The sequence below is a fragment of the Cottoperca gobio genome, chromosome 19 (assembly GCF_900634415.1).
Source record: "Cottoperca gobio chromosome 19, fCotGob3.1, whole genome shotgun sequence".
NCBI classification, from domain to species: domain Eukaryota; kingdom Metazoa; phylum Chordata; class Actinopteri; order Perciformes; family Bovichtidae; genus Cottoperca; species Cottoperca gobio.
In genome coordinates this window covers 6,825,036-6,845,006 of record NC_041373.1, presented here as the reverse complement: position 1 = coordinate 6,845,006, position 19,971 = coordinate 6,825,036, and the positions used below count along the sequence as shown (strand labels likewise).

Below are 19,971 nucleotides of genomic sequence, written 5' to 3'. Positions count from 1 at the left end.
AAAACTCATTATTACAAAAGAAATTGCGTCTTTTTTATATATATTGAAATCGCCACCGTGTATAAAGGCTGTCTAGATTGCAGCGACTTTGGTTAAAAGAAAAGTTGGGACAAGAAAGGTCAGACAGGTTGTAAACAAACCCCCCCGGGTTAGTCAAACTTGTTTGTAAGAGAAAAAAGGCTGAATTGTAAAATAATTACCCAAACTTTCCATTTCAACCATCCATCACAGTTTATAGACAGTTTTATAGCATGATGTTCATTTTGTAAATTATGGTCCTATTTAGAGTAAAATAGACGACAGCGCAGGGTATGCTACATAGGGCATTGCTACCTTGTGATTGACAAGTCGCCACCACAGCGTTGTCCAGTTTGGGTGTTGTCTTTTTCCATCTTAGAACTTAAACCCTTTCACAGTATTATCAGTTCTTCAAAGTTCATATTAACATTTTGATCGCCTGAAAATGTCTTGTTCAGCATTCGGTTTTACTTGGCTCCACCCTCTCGTATCACTTCTGGTTCCAAAAACCAAGATGGCAATGGACAAGATGCCAAACTCCACGCTTCAAAACGTTAGTCCACAAAACCATTGGCTGACTACTTCCACTTATGTACACACTATGGTTTCAACCCTAAACCTAAATCCTCCATCTGACTTTGTTGTAGCAATACCACCATGTTACGATATCTGAGCAATTACTTTAGTGAGTAACGTGTTGTCATGACCCTTAAGAATTATGGCCAAAAATATGAAAATAAAACACAAGTTCTAACAAATCTGAGTTATCGTTTAGGAGCTGTTTTTGCTCTGCTTTCTTGGCCAGCATTCATACTTGGATCTCACTCTGTTTTCCACTTTTACATGCCTGACAGTCTCCCACACACACACACACACACACGCACACGCACGCACGCACGCACACATTAAACACACACTGCACTTGAGTGGAGGAGGTGGCTGCAGAGGCTGGACCTTGTAGTAACCTGCTGACACAGACCAGTAGGTGTGTAGCTGAGAGCCAGCGTACGGCCGTATCGATCCTCGCTGATCCAGGAGAGGAGTAAGAGGAGATGGAGGGGGTTGATAGATGTCTTGATAAAGATAAAGCACAGATAAATCAGCATGAAGGCAGATAAGGGAAGGAGAGTGGTAAGAGCGAGTCAAACGTGCCGTCAAGAATTACGGTCGAGATCCTGATCAGGAAACTGAGAGAGGGTGAAAGGGAGGGTGAGGAGGAGGTTACAAGAAGCGCAGGAAGAACTGTGGATGTGGCATGTGCGCTGATCATTTCAAGCAAGGTGTCTTGGCGTTTCTGTGTGTGTGTGTGTGTGTGTGTGTGTGTGTGTGTGTGTGTGTGTGTGTGTGTGTGTGTACCAGATTTGGCCTTGAAACGCCTGCTCCAAACACACGCACAGGCATGCATTGCCACAAAGGCAAACAAATGAAACACTCGCACACACACAATCCTCTCCTCACGTCCACGATACCCTGGTGGGCAGTGGGAGCTCATTATATAATTTCAGTAACAGTGAGGGGGTGGATCGATCGCTACATTAAACATTAAGAGGGGACAGCTATATTGGGTGCAGAGGGATTGAGAGTGAGGAGTCAATATTGTACCAGATTAATTACATCCACCCCTCGCCTGTGACGGGATGTCCCTCTCGCTGCACATGTCCCGGGACAGGGATGTATTGTATCGGTCCACGAAACAGCAATGGAGAAGCAAGATTTATGACTGGTCAATGACCATTTATAAAAAGCCAACGCGGCACAATTGAAAGTGAAGTGGACAATAGGGAAAACGTGAGAGGTTGGAACATTTACCGATGAAAATTGTGATCCCATGATGCTACCAAGACCGTGGAAATGTGAAGATTAATGTAATATTTTGTGTTTTTTTCTTTCTTTTATAATGTCAGGGTTTATAAATATACTGTAACACTAAAAGTCAAACCCAAAATGAACTGTATATAATAAATGAACACCTTCGGCTATATAAAGAAGTATGTGCTGTACAAATAGGTAATAAAGACTGCTATGAAAAGAACTGTGATAGTAAGGAAAGAGAAATAAAGATGAACTGCACAAATAATAAAGATGTTTTATTATCGTTTCTGGCAACTGTATTTCCTCAAAAGTGACAATAACCAAAGTGAATATACTGTACACTCTCATTTGCTGAGTGAACATTCTCATCACTTCAGAAAAATACCTCAGTCTATTTCCAGTTGACAAAAGGGAAGTGAAACTTCGATGTTTGCAATTTCTTTTTACTTTGCTACTGCCTTTTTCATGATGGGTGTCATTCAGACCTACATCCTGTTCGCCAACACAACATCATGAACCAAAAACGTTTTTAACGGCCAATAATAAATAAATAACATAATCCCATTTGTGAGAAGTGCCGCGTTGCTTTCCCGGCCAATCATCTGTCTCGCTGATAGCATTGTACTTTCCATCAATCTCGTTAGGCTTGTTTGGCAGGTATCTGACAACCATTCTTTAAATATTCAAGGAGCCTGAACCATTATCAGATGAGAGAGGACGACCTGTAAATCAGATAGAGCAGACACTAATGGATGCAACACTCCTGGGCTCCCTGAGCACACAGATACTGAAGCCACTCTTGGGCCTGTTGGCTCTCAGAGATGAGGATGAGTTTGTCAATGCTGGCCTGGCTGCTTTTCTGTCTCTCTCTCTGTCTTCCTGATTGTGCAGTGACCTGAGAAGCACACACACATGTCCAGCACATGTTTCCATGCATCAGTGGAATGACTGGATACACTCTGCAGTCGAAACGGTCTGGATCATATTGTACCGCTTCTCTCTCTCTCTCTATTTCTCTCTCTCTCTCTCTCCTCTCTCTCTCTCTCTCTCTCTCTCTCTCTCTCTCTCTCTCTCTCTCTCTCTATATATATATATATATATATATATATATATATATATATATATATATATATATATATATATATATATATATATATATATATGTATCTCACCTTCCCCCCTCTCTCTCTCTTATCACCTTCCCCTCTCTCTCTCTCTCTATTTATCTCACTCTTTCGCTCTCTCTCTCTTGCTCTCTCACCTTCCTCTCTCTCTCTCTCTATTTATCTCACTCTTTCGCTCGCTCGCTCTCTCTCTCTCTATGTATCTCACCTTCCCCCCCTCTCTCTCTATTTATCTCACTCTCTCTATTTATCTCACCCTCTCTCTCTCTCTTTCTCTCTCTATCTCTGTATCTCACCTCCCCCCTCTCTCTCTCTATTATCTCACTCTCTCTATTTATCTCACCCTCTCTCTCTCTTTCTCTCTCTATCTCTGTATCTCACCTCCCCCTCTCTCTCTATTTATCTCACTCTCTCTATTTATCTCACCCTCTCTCTCTCTTTCTCTCTCTATCTCTGTATCTCACCTCCCCCCCCCCCCTCTCTCTCTCTCTCTCTCTCTCTCTCTCTCTCTCTCTCTCTCTCTCTCTCTCTCTCTCTCTCTCTCTCTCTCTCTTGAATATTTCCACTGAACTATAACCTGCAAAGCCTAATACTAATACATATTTGATCAAATGGAGTGAAGACATGAGTGGGACCTTTTGACATTTGTTGCACCACATGAAACAAAGAAATGTATAATGGGGTTCATTTATTTTGAACTTGTACATACACATATGTAGTCCGTGTTTACTGATTCCTTAGTTTGTATGAAGTATTCAGATCCTTTACTCAAATAAAAGTAGTCACTGTATAATAATTATTCATGCATTAATGTGTACATCACTTTAATGTTGTAGCTGGTAAAGGTGGAGCTCATTTTAATTGCTTTATATTTTAATCTATAACAATATATAGTCATTTATTAAAAAAGAAAAAAATCTATTTGAATCTGCAAAATAACTAGTAACTGGAGATGTCAAATAAATGTAAATAAAGTAGCACAAACTGTAATACTTAAGTACACTACAAGTACCTCAAAACTGTACATGAGTACAGTACTTGAGTAAATGTTCTTAGGTACATTCCACCACTGGTAATTTGTGCTCTCATAATATTGCTAACTTACTGTAACCATATGAACTGAAGTTCTAGGTTGTTGCCCCTTCTCAGTTAACTAAAACCTGTGTTTTAGTTATGAGGTGCTTAATGAGAATGTTTTCATTCTATAATATTAATACATTATAACATTCATTACATTTGTCCTTATCCACTTGACACTTTATTGTATCTTCAGGCCTACATTGCTACAGATGCTACATTTCAGCAATACTGGCCAGCTATGGTTGCAAGTAGTCAGGGGCACAAATACCACTGTGTAGTACTGCAAACTACAGTTAAATATATCAGGGCAATCTAATCGTAATCATCCACTTTGGTTTAATTCAGTTAGGTTAGATTTTGGATGGAGATTAATTTCAGATGTTGCCCAGTAGACAACGTTATCATTGACATCCCTTAGACATAATTAGGCCATGGGTCATTTATTGTAAAGCCCCACCTGCTGGCAACATAAAAAAAGTGTGGTTTTCGTGGAATTTAGAAATGAATATAATTCTGAATTAATGCATGACATAAAACAATTGGTTACTGAAACTATCCATAAATATTACAATTTAAGGCCAGTGGCTAAATGTAAAAGTTGTATTGTGTTTTCTCTTTGCTGGAGAAGCCGCTATGTGGAGACGCAATAATGTCAAGTGCCCTTTGTGTGGGAAAACAATGCGCATGCGCAAAGTGGAGTTGCAATTTGTTTGTTTGTTTAGTCGTCATTTGCTCGTAGTTGTCAGAAGGCCAACAAAAAGATAGTAATTCAAGTTACCATGAACGATGTGGATTATACATAGCCTACTGTACACATATAAAAGTCTGTTATGGAGATTTATTTGAGATTAAACACCTTGGTGCCCACTAGACGCGGGATATTGGTTTAAACCAAACCTCTGGTAAAGTGGTTCTCCAGGGGAAACGAGGCTAACTGCTAGCTTGTCAGAGAAGACTCTTTATTGTGCTTTCCGTGTGCGTCGTATTCGGATAAGGTTGAAACGTGTTCAAGAACGGGCTTTCAGGATCTCACGCATCTTTCTGTAAAGAATACCAAACATGAAAGCAGCAGGACAACGTGCTGAAATTGGACTTGTTCGGCTAAAATTACCTAAACTTGACAGCGGATACAACCGGGGGTTTGAGCAGTAACGTTGAGGAGACCAGGTATGTGCTCACGTGTGTTAACGTTGAACTGTGTGGGAAATAGCGCTTTGCATCAAAGTGTGTAATATTCTGTCTTTTTTCACTTAAAAACGCCATTGAGAAGGCTTATCGTGAAGGAAGATAACGTTAAAAGTTTCGGCAACTTATCTTGCTAAAATGTAGCTAGTAGCCTAGTTTAGCAGAGTACGTTAGCATTAACTGCTGTTAACTAGCGTTAACTGAGAAAGAGCACGCTCAAATAGTGGCAGAGGCAGTTCCGGTATAATATATCCTTATCGTCATGATTGTAACAAAAAAGACTACATAGTAATGAGTTTTCACTAACAAAGTTCCCGGCACGACAGTAAACAACAAGTATTATAATTGCATAAAGAAAACACTTCCGCAAATGTTGACTTCCGGTGTTGTAATGGCAACGTGTATACACCGGTCGTATTGGCGTCCGTTGTTGAACACTGAATGTATCAATTTGTAGTTTAATTTATTATATTGCTCTCATTGCAACGTATGCCTGTGATTTTTTGGAGTAAAAAAAATCTGACAAAAAGTCATAACATTATCTGTTCCTCAGTTATAAAATATAAAAAATATATTTTTTGTCTTCTTCATTGTGTAGTTGGCATACAGAAGTTTAGAAAATGTTATACTGTGCTGTCAGCTTTTTATTTCCATCTAAACATTTAGGCTAGTGTCCATAAAAAACAAATCAAGAAACTAACAAATAGCACCCAAACTTGGTCTGAGAAAGTCACTGCGTGCAGAACTTTAAATTTAGCATGAAAGTATAGGTTATATCCAACATATAATGCATGTGTTGACTGTCAAATACTTTTAAATTACACTGTTGCTTTTTCCTATTACGCCTCCCTCTCACCACAATGGAGCCATGTATTCAGCTAAGCAACTAATGTCATTTGCAAGCCATGTGAATCAATAGCCTCTTTTTTAACCTTTAAAACCATTGTGGCATCCTTGTTTTTATTGATCCATCACCACATAAGGGATCAATTGGCAAGAGTGGGGGAACCAGGTGTAGCTTGTTACAGCTTTCCAGCTTGCTTTTAGTGTCTACCATAGACTGTAGGTCTGTACAGCATACTGAGGCCTTGTGCCGCTTGCACTTAACATGTACAATGCATATCATGTGAGATTACAATCTCCAGATAGCCCAGAGATGGTTCTTGGAAGAGTATGGCTTGAATCTTATTTGTATGATTGGACCCATTAAGTGTGTATTTACGTTACGCTCTCAGGTTCTTCGGTTTAGCAAGATCCAGTCGCCCTATTTGACACTCGGGCTGAGGTCCAATGAGTTATTGTGAGCGAGGCTGTCATGTATTGCAGACTTCCAGAGGCTTAAGACTTGGCCATGTCGTACATAAACATCCAATGTAAGACTCTCCAGATCCACTGCTGTCTTCAGATTGGATTTCCCGACACAAGGGCCTTTAATGGTAGGAATACTCTGTCTAAAATAAGATGGGGGAGTTCATAGTGAGATCTCGTCAAACTGCTTAAAATTCACAATTAATATTAAAAGGTTTTGATTGCTATACATGAGCGTTTAATTCCCTAATGTTGTCTCTCAATACTAAACTAGGTACAAAAAAAGCTAAAAACTTCAAATTCAAATTCATAAAACACAGACGGTTTACCCCTGAATACACATTTTCCTTCTTACCTATTAGTGCTGTTTATCGATGTTAAAATACATCCTCAACAATAATATCCATTTCCAGAAAGCAGGGAGCAGTTTCATGTTGGAACTATTTTATTTCTACCAAACTACACCCGTCAACGAGTGAGCACGAGCCTCTCGTCCATGAGTAGATGCACGCTTCCTTCTGCGCGATATTACGATTGTTGGGTGTAGTTCGGTACAAAGAAATGAGTTCCTACATGAAACTGCTGACAGCAAGGTCTGTGGATTATCTTGAGTAACCAGGTCATGTATTTTTTTGGCGCTTAATGCACCACAAGGCGAGTGCCATCTAGTTCCATTATATTGGAGAGAAGGCAGACGGCCGATATCGCCGACACTCAGCAACTCGCACTAAAACAATCTAGATTGATAAATAGCTCTACAGGTGAGAGGAAATGTAGGGTTTCTTTTAGCTTGGGGTGAACTGTCCATTTTAATGTATCACCACCATCATTATTCATGTGCAAACCAAATCTTTTTGCACAGGTTGTTATAGTTTATCTCTCTGTCAGTGCTGTCTGTGTTTTTTAGGAATCTAATGTGTTTCCCGACATGTTCACATTACCTCCGTATGGCTCAGTTGAGGGGCCCATTGTGTAGAGAAGAGTATGTGTGAGTTTGTGTGTGTGTGTGGGGGTGCCATCCCTGCTCCTGCGATTTGTTTGTGGTGGGTGTCTGTTGAATGGGATCCCCCCCATGTAATGAGCCCTCTACTTCCTAAAGCACTCAACCATGACCATCACCTTTCACCCTGCATCCTCCCCCTCTAAGAGCCAACATTTACATATGTATAAGTCCATCTCCACCCTGCCTTTAGCTGGGGTTCATCTCTATACGTAGCGCTCAGAATAGGGAGTGAATGGGAGGCAGCAAAGAAGACCACAAAATAAGGACGGAGAAGATAACACAACGAAGTTTGGAGTGAGGAAGGAGCCTTTGACCTTATCAGTTTAGGAGGTGCTGGGAATATGCCACGCTCCGCCCAATGCTGAAGGAGAAAGTGCTTAGGAGCATGCACGCAGGCACTCGCTTAAATACTCGCATATACTTTACTGTACACCCTTCTGTGTTATCTCAAAATGGTCTGCTTTAAAACAGCTATTGTGTACTGTGTCTGTCTTTTTACTTCTAAACACCTTTCAGGTTTTTTACTCGCTGTGCTTAAGTTCATGAAGCGACCATTTCCCCCCTTGGCGTAGAAAAGAAACTATGAAATATGAGGATCTCACTGAAAGGGTGATGTAACATTTAACAAAGCCGTTAGAGGAGGTCATATTGCCCCAAATAAAAGCAGGAAGCGACGGGAACCTGAAGAACATAACTCCCTGGATCCGTTTACAAGACTGTCACCACCTTATAAACTGTAGCAGCAAATTTGACATCATTTGGACAAGCAGATTTACTGTGATATGCCAGATAGCTTGTAATAGTTGGTGGAGACCAGAGGTTTTCCTTTCAATTTAAGGACTGTTCTTGGAACTGGATGTGAGATTAATTCACAAATTGTCTTTTTAGCCACGCAAGTGGCCAGATGATATATTTTGATGATGTTGGTGGTGCAAAAGGAAAAGTTACAGGATCACCATGAGTTTGACGTTTGTATTTTTTTAATAGAATGTTTCAACAACTATTGGATGGATTGCAATGAAATTTGTTTCAGACTTTCATGTCGATATTGATGACAAAAGATTTGAGGTAGCACAAAAACATTTTACTCAGTCTGCAAGTCAACCTTCAGAGAGTGTACAGACATTGATTAGAGCATAATTAGATTTGTACAGAATCATGAGCGGAACAGATGATTTGAGCACGCAAGAGGATGAATTAAATTAACTTTAGTAATCCCCTGACTTTGCTCTAGCACCACCATAAGGTCACATGTTTATTTGCCAAATATACTTTGGTTTATAACCCAATACTTGCAATGACTAAGATGAACATGGTAAAAGTTCTACTTGCTAAACATCAGCATGTTAGTATTATCATTGTGAGAATGTTGTCATGATGAAGTACAACTTCAAAGAGCTGCTAGCATGGCCGTAGACTCCCAAGTCTTACATCATAAGGCAATTCAAAATGTAAGAATTTTTTTAATTTTCTCTTTAGTTCCTACTTATTCCTACTCCTGAAGCGGAACATCAACCATCTCTATCTAATTAGAAAAGCAAGCGACGCAACAGGCAACAATTACAATCGTAGGCAAATACACAAACACAAAAAAAGCTGTCTGACGCTCATTTACCAGATTAATTAATATCCAGAAAGGTCACACACAAATAGGCCAAACACACACACGCATACATACAGACCCCTCCACACACAGCTGACGCTGTTCCCAGGCAGGACTGTTTGAAATGGAACATCCTCATAAACCGAGAGCCACATCAAGGGAGATATTCCTGCCAATCGCATTAGTGGCTCTACTTGGCTGCACTGTGAGTGTACACTCTCTGAGGATTGTTTGCAGTTCATGACCATGGCAGAGAAAGGGGGGGAAATGTCAATAGACAAACACACTAGTATTATTAGAGAGGCAGTCATGTGCCACCCTCTGTGTACTCGCAGACGAGCTGTCGGAGACTTAGAGGAGACTGGAATCCCATCGCATATGTCTGGGAAATCTGGGTAAATGCTCTTTAATCCTGTTGATCCTCCGCTAAAGCCAACACTTCCTCACCTGCCTGCCTGCCATGGGAGAGTGAGTACAGACTAAAAATAGGAAGGTTATGATGATGAGTGGCGCTGTTTTCATTGTTCCACTCACTTTGTAATTGTATGCATGTATTTTAAGTCAAAGTGGAATGAGAATCAAACGGTGAGATAAACACTTGAATAGCCACAGAAAAGGTTTTGTTCTTTTTAAAGCAGAAATGATATCTGAAAACCTTTTATCACAAAGGATTATGTAGGTGTTCATGAAAGATAACCTACCTAAGCTGTTTGATCCCATTGTCATCACTACGTACTCGGTGTCATTTTGAATAACAATTAAAAATCAACTGTGCTTGTACATGTAAAAAAAAAAAAAGTGAAACCAGAGCAGTTACTAATTATTACTGTTGAGTCTAGAAATGATCAGAAAATACAGTAAAATGGCCATTCAAATTCCCCAGAACCCAAAGTGTTTTTCTCTCAACTTATTCCATTTACAATTAATTACAAAGCAAATCTTTGTATCTGAGAAGCAGGAATCAGGTCAATGCATTTTGACCTTTTTATAAATAAAACGATTAATAGATTAATGTCATAATTATGTTCACGTCAGCACTAAAATTAACCCTTTAAAATCTTTTTATTCTAGTTTTAAACAACTAATTTAACCCAACTTCATCAATTTTGGGAGTTGAGGAAACAGCAGATCCTCAAGGCTGGTTCTGGTTTATGTCACTATAATCTCTTCTCACTTTTTGTTCACTCTATTTTTCCTCTTTCGCGTTTCACTTTCTATCTCTCTCCTTGGTGTAGCAGTCATCTCCGGCCTTATTCAGTCAGCCAGACATTTTTTCACCTCCTTTTTTGTGAATGAACGGCAGTATGTAATTACCTGGGCTGAGCTTTCAGTGTGGCCTGCTCCGTCAGCTCCACACCCACTGCACACAGATACACATTTAAGCACACACATTCACAAGCGCGCACATAGATGCAGACTAGTCGAGATTGCTAATACACACACACACACACACGCACAAACGCAAACTCAAGCACGCACATAAATACAGGCCTCCCCAGCTGGAAGTGCACAGCTGCTGCTGTTTACCCTGTCGGGACCAGAAAAACATCCTGTACAGTTCTCCGGGTGAAAACCTCCCCTCACATAATAAACACAAGCCTTCGGCACAGTTTGAAGCTCCACTTTGGGTGGTTTTTGTGGCCATCAAGGCAAAGGTCCCCTCCTGCAGTCCAGCTTGATAGACAGTTTGGTGTGCTGGAGATTGAATGGATGCCTTTGGGGGGAATTAAAGTTGCGAAAATGTTGCCTAATATTTTGGACTTTGAGGGTAAACGTGGCATTAGGTTATGCAATCTTTACTTGTAAGCAAAAAGAAAAGCTTACGAGCGCTGGCTAACATCTGGATACCAATAGGAAAGAATGCAGACACACAGAATCTGTGTATATGCTGTTCTAACAGAGGTGTGACATTGACTTTCATCAGTCCACAGACATCTCTCTGGCCCGTAGAGTTGTTTAGCTCTAAGCTTGACTTTGACAGAGGAAGTTTTGGCTGCTGTTGTGTCTGGAAAAGTGAAAAAAAGTGGGCGAGGACACTTTGGGCTTCCAAATGACTGCTGGAATGCGGTCGTGTGTGAGCGTGTGTGTTTTTGTGTTCTCCTCAGTGTGTATGTAAAGTGTGTGTTTATACGTGTCTGTCTGCTGCACTGTGTTTTGCTGCTGACAGTCACTTAAGCATTTTGGCTGGCACGTAAAAGAGATTCCTGTGCAGACAGAAGTATTTGCTTTTGTATTTGAGCTTAACAACCATAGTATCGGGGCAGGGCTGAATGAGAAAAGAATATACAAAAACCCGCTGTGTGTGTGTGTGTGTGTGTGTGTGTGTGCCAACTCTCATCTCTGTTTACTGTCTCTTGTAGCGGTGGCATTTCACAGCCCTCCAGTCACTATCAAGAAGGAACCGCAGAGCCCAGGATCCGACCCCAGCCAGTCCTGTAGCCACAAGCAGAGCTTCAGCTACCCCAGTGGAGAGCAGTGCCTTTATGCCAGGTACCGCCAGGTTCTCCTAATAGAAGTGAAATACACGTTGTTTGTTATATGTTTTCCCTAAACCTTTTATGTGTTTTACAGGGCAAGTGCACTCAAATTACAAAACAAAAAACGCATTTTCATACTATGGATTTTCTTTTTGTCGATCCAGATAATTACCAATACCATTAATATAACTAATAAGTTCACATATTTGTATTTTAAAAAGAAGTTCACAACCTGTAGTGTATGCACACCTGAGGGAAAGAAACTCTGAGGTGTAATGAGCAAAGATGGATCATTTAAAACCCATAGTTCTGACCCTCACCAAATCTAACTGACATCACTTTGGTGAACAACAAAACAGTTTAAATCAAATGTATTTATACAGCCCAATATCACACATTACACATTTGTCTCAGTGAGCTTTACAGGCTGTACAGGTTACGACACCTTCTGTCCTGAGACCCTCGCACCACACAAGGAAACACTTTCTGACTCTTCACATGTTAGTACATCAACAAACTTGCTTTTCAAATTGCAATCGTGTTGTCTTCTTCTGAAACACGTCCACAGTGTCTAGTCAGCATGCTGTGCTTGTTGTTGTTGTTGTCGTTGTTGTTCTTCTCTGTTTATTGGCAGGCTGAAATGAAATCAATTTATATATATATCTTTAAAGACAACAAGTATGGGAATTCATACTTTGCATTACTATTTTTCTTCACATACAGTCTTTGGTTTCTCATCCTTTCTCTCAGTTTTGGTTTGTAGATAAGAGCAAATAAGAGGCCTGTCATTTCCTCCCCTAATTCTTGTCTTTACCAGGCTTCCTTTAAAGCTTCCTTTTTTATAGCTCTTACTTGGAACATTTATTTTTATTTTATTAAGACACTGATACATGAGCTGACTTATAGTCTGTCTGCATATTTACTGACATCCTTTGTTACCAAAAGCAGAACAAATTAAACTATAATTACTTTATTTTACCGTTCGCAATAACAACAGTTATCCTTGGATCCAATGGCCCAGCACCGGTCAGCTGTCGTGCATTAGTCAGCACAGCTAAAACACTGACCACATGTTATTGACCACCAAACCCCCACCAAAGAACTCCCATTAGTGCTGCTTGTTGTATTGACCCTCCCCAGTGTGACCCTGCTGTAACATGTGCATTTATGCCTGTACTCATGAGTGTGTTTGGGTTTTTCAGTGCCTATGAGCAGAAAAGGGCTGCAGGAGGAGCCAAGAGCTCCTGCCCAGGGACTCCCATGTCTCCTATGCAACAGCATTACTCCCCGAAACCTGCCACGGCCGGACGGCCCGATGCTGGCTACATGAATCCTGCTGCCACCTCCCAGCCACTGCCCAGCAACAGTTACCCCATCAACGCCAGGTGACACACCGCATAAGTCTCGGCAGCAGCTGTGATTGACATTTGGTCACATGCATGATATTTTACCATAGTTTTTAAAGAAATGATATTATTGACCAGATCAGCAAGTGGTTTGTAAATACTGGGCAGATGGGTATTTGTTGTTGGTGATTAACCGGAGACATGAAGATTGAAGATTTTCCAAAACTCCGTTTTCAGTGTTTAATTGTTATTTTTAAATAATTAAATAATTATTATCATTTGATCAAAAAAATGCATTTGTAGCTGTAAAAATCTGTTGTATATTTCTGTTCACAACACACACACACACACACACACACACACACACACACACACACACACACACACACACACACACACACACACACACACACACACACACACACACGTGTGTATATATATATATATGTGAGAACCTGAAATGAGCTGCTGTGTCTCATTTCATCTCCAGATATCAGGGCCCTTCAGGAGAACCCATGTGCCCCCAGTTCCCACCACAACCCGGCCAGGCCTTTCAGCGCATGCCATCTGCCCCGGCGGGACATGGCAGCAGTGGAGCTGGTGGAGGGCCGGGGGGCGGCGGGGGTGGAGGTGGAGGTTATCATCGCCAGCACTCTGACCCCTGCATGCCCTACCTGCAGCAGAGCTTTAAGCAAGAATACCTAGACCCGTCGTACGAGAGGGCCGCTCACATGGCAGGGCCTGTGCACGGGAGCGGACCGGGACACGGACCTCACCCTCACCCTCACCCTCATCCCCACCCACATCCACATCCACACTCACACCCCCACCCACACAGGTTCCCACCAGCCCACATGATGGTTAAGCAGGAGCCCACAGACTACACCTACGAACCTGGTGAGTGTACATTGCCGCTACAGTTTATTTTAAAATGATGATACAGGGGAAGCTTGTATGTCTGCAAAATTAACTTCTTTGTCCACCGGCCAAAAGGCTAGTGAATGTTCCAGTTTTACCATCCACTCAATAGATTACCATTGTTATTTTGGCTGGTGAGTGATACAAATATACTCATCACTTGCATATTTTGCCAGCATTTGGCTGGTAAATGGTGCTAATTTTGCCCCCTGCTTCCAGGCCCGAGGTGACCGGTTGAAGGATAAAAAACGTTTGTTTTCTTCCAAACAACAGTCCAAAACATAAAGACGTAACTAACAATAGTTTGAAACAGAACATTTCCCCTTTTAGGGGCTGAAACAAACAAATGTTTGGCAGTTGTTGTTTACGATTAATCGATTAGTTTTCAATACATTTTCTGTAGATGGATAAAAATCAATTTTTATTAACTAATTGTTTAAGCACTAAGGGGTGGGGGGGGGGGGGGGTACATTTGCAAGGTTACCGAAGGTCTTGCACTACAAAAAAAACCTCATGGCAATTAGTGTGTTTTGTTTTGTATTGTAGAGAGAAATAAGAACAATGATCCGTTTAATCTCATTTATGTACATAAAATCCTTTTTAAGAGTTTTCACCTGTGAACAGAAACTCCAATCTTGACAAAGGTTGAGATTATTTCTAAGAATTATTTGGCATCGCAATCTGCTTTAAAAAAGAGCCTTTGAAGACAAACCCTCCCCTGTGTGCAAAGCTAACTCAAGAACAAAATGTCCAAAAGGCAAACAAACTTCTTCACTGTATCTAGACTCCTACCCGACTCCCTCCCTGCCTCCAAGACTCCTCCTTTCAACTCTCTGACACTTTGCAAAGAAAAGAAAAAAAAGTATTTTTTTTCTGCTGCAGCTACACTCCTCCCTCGTTCCTTACCCCTCTCCCTCCCCCAGCTCTCTCTGAGAGAGAGGCAGAGGAATTTCATTGAGAAAATGGAGGGCACTGGAAAGACTAGAGTCCCTGGTGGAGTGCTCCAGGGTCTCAGGTTGCACCAGCGGCTTCCTTTTTCTGCAGGCAGATGAACTCATAATGGAAAAATGAGCATGGCCGCAGTAACCCGAACCTCTCACTGGCTGGGCTTTGGGAACGGGTGAGGGGAGGGAGGGAGGGGTGATGGGGGGGGGGGGGGGGGGTACAGGGTGGGGTAGCCAGCGCAGGCGCTTTAAAAACAAGCCCTGCCACTGGAGAGCACAGAAAGCAGCTCCTCTGCTTGCCTCTCTGAATTTAAAACAACAAGGAGTGAGAAATATAACACTGGCCATGCATTGTGTCCTCATTCACCGCTACTAAAGCTGCTGTCGGACTTAGAGCAGAAAAGCTTTTGTTGAGATCCCCACAGGGCTACAACACATGCCTTCCAGCGCTGAAACCAGCATACTTTATGCTTAAAGCGATTCTTTTTACTCTCTATTTCTTTTACCCTTGCACCTTTTTTACAGGAGGACCGGATAGCACTGAGCAGTAATCACATGACCTCGAGAAAGAAAGATCGAGAGAGTACAAAAGGATGTTTTTTCTGTAGATAACTACTGGGAGGACGAGAAAGTACAATTTGGTGGGGTTTCCTCAGAAGTGTCTCTGATATGACTTTGACCAATCAGACGTAAAAGATCAGAGTTTATCGTTACTTTGTAGACAGTTATACAATACACCACACTTTGCATGAGATAATAGCCTGAACTGGAGTTAGAGTTGCCAAATTAATCTGTCAATTCTCAACCCTCAATGAACCGTGCACAGAGTTTTGTGTATGTAATTAGATAAAAAGAGTAATTCATGGGATTATAGGTAGTACCAATTAAAAACATTAGTATGAAAAGGAAATCTTAATCTGCCATCATTATAATGGAGTAGTGTAAATTTAATTTAAAAAATGCTTCTCAGGCTTTATTGGATCATTTGTGTGTAAGTGCATCCTGCAAACAAAACATTACTATGGTTCATAAAGACATGAATGATGATTGTTTATTTGCCTCTGATTTATAATGTCATCTATGTTCATGAAATGGAAAGAAAACCTGTCACAAACTGTTAAGTCATGGACATAATGGGAAAACAGGCCAGCAGCGTACAAAAGAAGCGTGTTAACGTAGATGGCGTGCAAAGACAACAACACCAGTGTTTTCTTTTCACGTGTACAATGCGAACAATGAAAGCCAAAAGCCACAACAAGTTTACGGTCTCATTTTAAAAGCAGGCTTGAGAATGAGACTAGTATAGTTACACATAAAAATTGGCATTCCTTTGCCTAATCACCGCTATTGTGTCGCGTGAAAGACACAAAATGGTCATGCAACTCGGTACACAATTAACCCCGCTGCTCTCACACCCAATCTGCCGATCACTCCCTGGTGGGAGCCTGCCATCGCTAGCAGACATATTATTTACAGTATGATCGAGTGCTTCTGCCCCAGAATGGAGGCTTTGATTTTCCCCAGTGGCATCTTATCACAGTCGCAGTGCTGCAGCTGCATTCCCCAGGAGTGAGTCACGGCCAGAGCCAGCGGCAAAGGGCTGCACCTTTTCAATCTTTATGCTCGAGCTCGTCTCGTTCATACAGTTGACAGACGGCATAAAAGCAAACAAACACGTATAATAATAAGTGTCGCACCTATATTCTTATGAACTAAAGAAACAGTTACAAATACCCACAAAGGTTAGCGGAGCAGTCGCAGGATACGGAGAACAAAAGTCTTCATTATAAGAACTCATTATGACATGAAATATGCGTTCCAACTTGCAGAGAGTTTTGCTTAAAGGTTTATGAGCAGGAATATAAAATCCATTTTGGTAAATGCACCTATATTTGAGTCAGTCAATAGTGCCCAGATAAAGTGCAGACACTGTATACTGTACCACTGTTCTGGTCTGGTGAAGGTGCTTGCTCATGGCCTAAAAATACCACCAGAGACAAGAGAACTGATATGATAAATGCAGCGTTTGTCCTTGCAATGCTCGGGGTGATCACACAAAATATCCATATAATACAAGCTCTTATTGGCTAGTGAGTTCGGCTTATCATTCACTCAAACCTTTTGGATTTACTTAATGTGATTATTCTTCAACAATTAACCCCTTGTATGCAATTTCCATTTAACTGATGATTGATACAATCTAATCTAATTTTCTGTTTCTGGGAAAATTGTGACCGTTTATTCAGAGAATGGATGAATGGGATAGATGGTTGGACACTTATCCTACTGTTGTCCTTCGGGTTAAAGTGATGAAATGAACAAAGATTTGACCTGTAGCTATTGATGTTTCTGTTACAGATGTGCCTGGATGCCCCTCGATGTACCACCACAATGAGAGCTACCCAAACCCGCAGCACAGCAATGAAGGTAATACCACTTTTATTATGAGAACGTTCATATTTGGCTCTTGTTTAGAGACCTCTCACAAACATGTTTTTGTTCTTAATGCTGCACCAGGAGTTTCCTCTGGGACATTAAAGTTTACTGAATTGAATTCTGGTTGTTTTTCAGTATAAGGAATCATAGTGATGTCGATATTTAACAGCGACGCCAGCACTGTCAGCAAGCCCTCTCTTAATGCTCCCTGACCCAATTTGGCGTCACAAAGCTTTACAGGAGTGTAGTTGACATCAAAATGAAGGCTGATTTGGAGGATGGGTGTGCTCCGAACAAGGGTGCCGGAAGTAGGGGGGTAGGAAGTGGCTATTGCGCCCCCCCCCCCCCATTTAACGCCCCTCGCCCGATTTGGCGTCATTGCTGGTGTGATCCCATCACAAGATGGTCTCTATTGCACGTATCCAATCTCCTCTCCAATGTTTTATCTACATTGAGCCTTCGCTGGTTAGAGCTCTGCGGTCATTGGCTAACCAGTGTAGAGTGTCCGTGTTTCCATTGGCAGAGGCTCTCGCCTCACCCCTGCCTCAAGAATCCCTGAATAAACATAACTCCTGGAAAAAGCACAGTATTTCCCCAGCAAAAAAGGAAAACAATATTTCCCTTCACTCTCGTTGTTTGTTACACCATTTTGGGTAATTCAAATTTTTATTCATCAATTGTGTTCAGCAGGTAAAAGATGTAGACCGACTCGACTAAAGGTCCACAAGATGTTACAATGAGCTGACAGAGTCTCTTTCCAATGTTTCCAATAGGAAATCCTCTCCCTGGCACTGAAATGCTAGATTCTACTTTTGTAAAAGAGTGCACATTTATTGTGTTAGGGTTATTCATGCGCGAGTGGATCCTTGTATTTTGTTAGGATGGTATTTAAAGCTTGGCACGGATCCAAAACGAACAACCTAGTCGTGCTGAGATCAAGGCCTCTTGAAACTCTAACACAGTTGTCCCTTTGTCTCCCAGGTTATCTGTTTGAGAATGACTCCCGTGTGGTTCCAGAGAAGTTCGAAGGTGAGCATGCTGTACTTGTAATCACCCTGCATTCACACAAAATGTCATCTGCACGCCGCAATCCACTTGGCGAGGTGTTAGTTGGATGACAGCCGGTATTGGAGAGAAACTCTATATACCTGACACAGATGTATCATCTTATATCGACGCCAGGGATCCTTGTGTTAGAGCTACATGGGTCTTTGTGCGCTCAGAAGCTTAGTTAGTGGCTTTGTGTTTCACACGGTGAGAAGAGAGACGAGCAGATTCCCATGGTGTTGTTGCTGATTGACGCTAAAGGAGATTGAGTGGAGAGCCTGAGGGTGTCAGCACTGGTTGAACCAGTGAAGTGTGCAAGTTCTCTGAGAGACACCAGCAGTAACTTAGCTGAGCTTCTCATGTTGCAACACTTGTGTACAACATATCCAGTAGCAACCAAGAACTAATCAGTGTCCGTTTACCTACATGTTGCTGCACCCATTATTAGTAATCGTGTGTTTTAAGTGTTTTGCCACAAGTAGTTTGCATCTTCTTGTTGCTTTTTAATATTACTTTCAGTTTTCCTTCTCAGAGCTCTACAAATGTTCCGTCTCAACTAAATACACTGCTGCCCTTTTTAGTGGTCAGTTTGATAAGCCTCAGTTAATATGCGTTTGATTCAGTTTACGTCAGTATGCAAACATGAAACATCAAGATTACATGACCTAATGATGTCCTGGCTCCACTAGAATTCAGAGACTTCCCAGCTGTTTAGCTCGTCAAAATGTCCTTGTTTGTACATGTAATGTAAGAACTATTTTAAACCCAGTTTAAATGATTGAATGTTAATGGTCTGATGCAGATTAATGTGCCGAAAATGTATCAAATTAACTTGGCTGGGTGTAAGCAACAAAGATGTTTGAGTTGCATCATAAGATTTTAGTGTGTGTGTGTGTGTGTGTGTGTGTGTGTGTGAGAGATCATAGCCCACAAACACGCTGACCTCCCGTCTCTGTTCTCTTCGTTCCAGGTGAGGTGAAGCAGGAGGGGGGCGGTGTTTTTCGCGAGGGCACACCTTACCAGCGCCGTGGCTCTTTGCAGCTCTGGCAGTTCCTGGTGGCCCTGCTGGACGACCCGGGCAATGCCCACTTTATCGCCTGGACCGGCCGCGGCATGGAATTCAAACTCATCGAACCCGAAGAGGTACGCCTGAACCCATCTTTCCTTTAATAGAAAAGATGTTTTCTTTTGAGACAACATTAACGGCAAATTCATTGAGTTTAATTAAGATTTTCTTAGAGAGAAGTTGAAACCTTTGTTATTCTACTTAATTACAGTCCAAGTGTTGTTTTGATAGCCAGCGTCGAGCAGCATTAATGGTACAGGATGTATTTGGGTCAGGTTGTGGTGGCTGCTGGGTGTGAATCCATACAATAAATTGAAGGTATGTTTATTGGAAAATAAAATGATTTTCTTGTCCAGTGTTGTCGAACAGTATGAGAGCAACTCCAGCCACAACCTCTTTCTATTAAAACTGTAATAATATCATGACCTAAAATGTTTGATCATGCATCGCCACTGTTTCTAGTTTGTATTACTGTACGGCCTTATTATCCACAGATAGTGGAGAAGTGTTGATAGAGATCACGATGTTATTATAAATCTGATAAGGACAGCACAGGAGTTATTCTCGGAATGAATTTATGTTAGCAGGGTTTTAAGGCGCTACC

The 19,971-nt window shown here is 41.5% G+C and overlaps 1 protein-coding gene across 2 annotated transcripts in view; it reads left to right on the top strand.

The window, feature by feature from the left end:
• Positions 1-19,971, top strand: part of etv4 (ETS variant transcription factor 4) — a 33,109-nt gene that overhangs the window by 11,195 nt on the left and 1,943 nt on the right. Inside the window, exons 1-7 of one of the 2 annotated variants that reach the window (XM_029457129.1) lie at positions 4,744-5,201; positions 11,494-11,623; positions 12,813-12,995; positions 13,447-13,853; positions 17,177-17,245; positions 18,236-18,283; positions 19,272-19,444. In XM_029457129.1, coding sequence (XP_029312989.1) covers positions 12,871-12,995; positions 13,447-13,853; positions 17,177-17,245; positions 18,236-18,283; positions 19,272-19,444 — 822 coding nt within the window. In that variant the 5' untranslated portion in view covers positions 4,744-5,201; positions 11,494-11,623; positions 12,813-12,870. Of the gene's footprint in view, positions 1-4,743; positions 5,202-11,493; positions 11,624-12,812; positions 12,996-13,446; positions 13,854-17,176; positions 17,246-18,235; positions 18,284-19,271; positions 19,445-19,971 lie in introns of those variants that run through there. The other variant, XM_029457128.1, reaches the window with a different exon arrangement.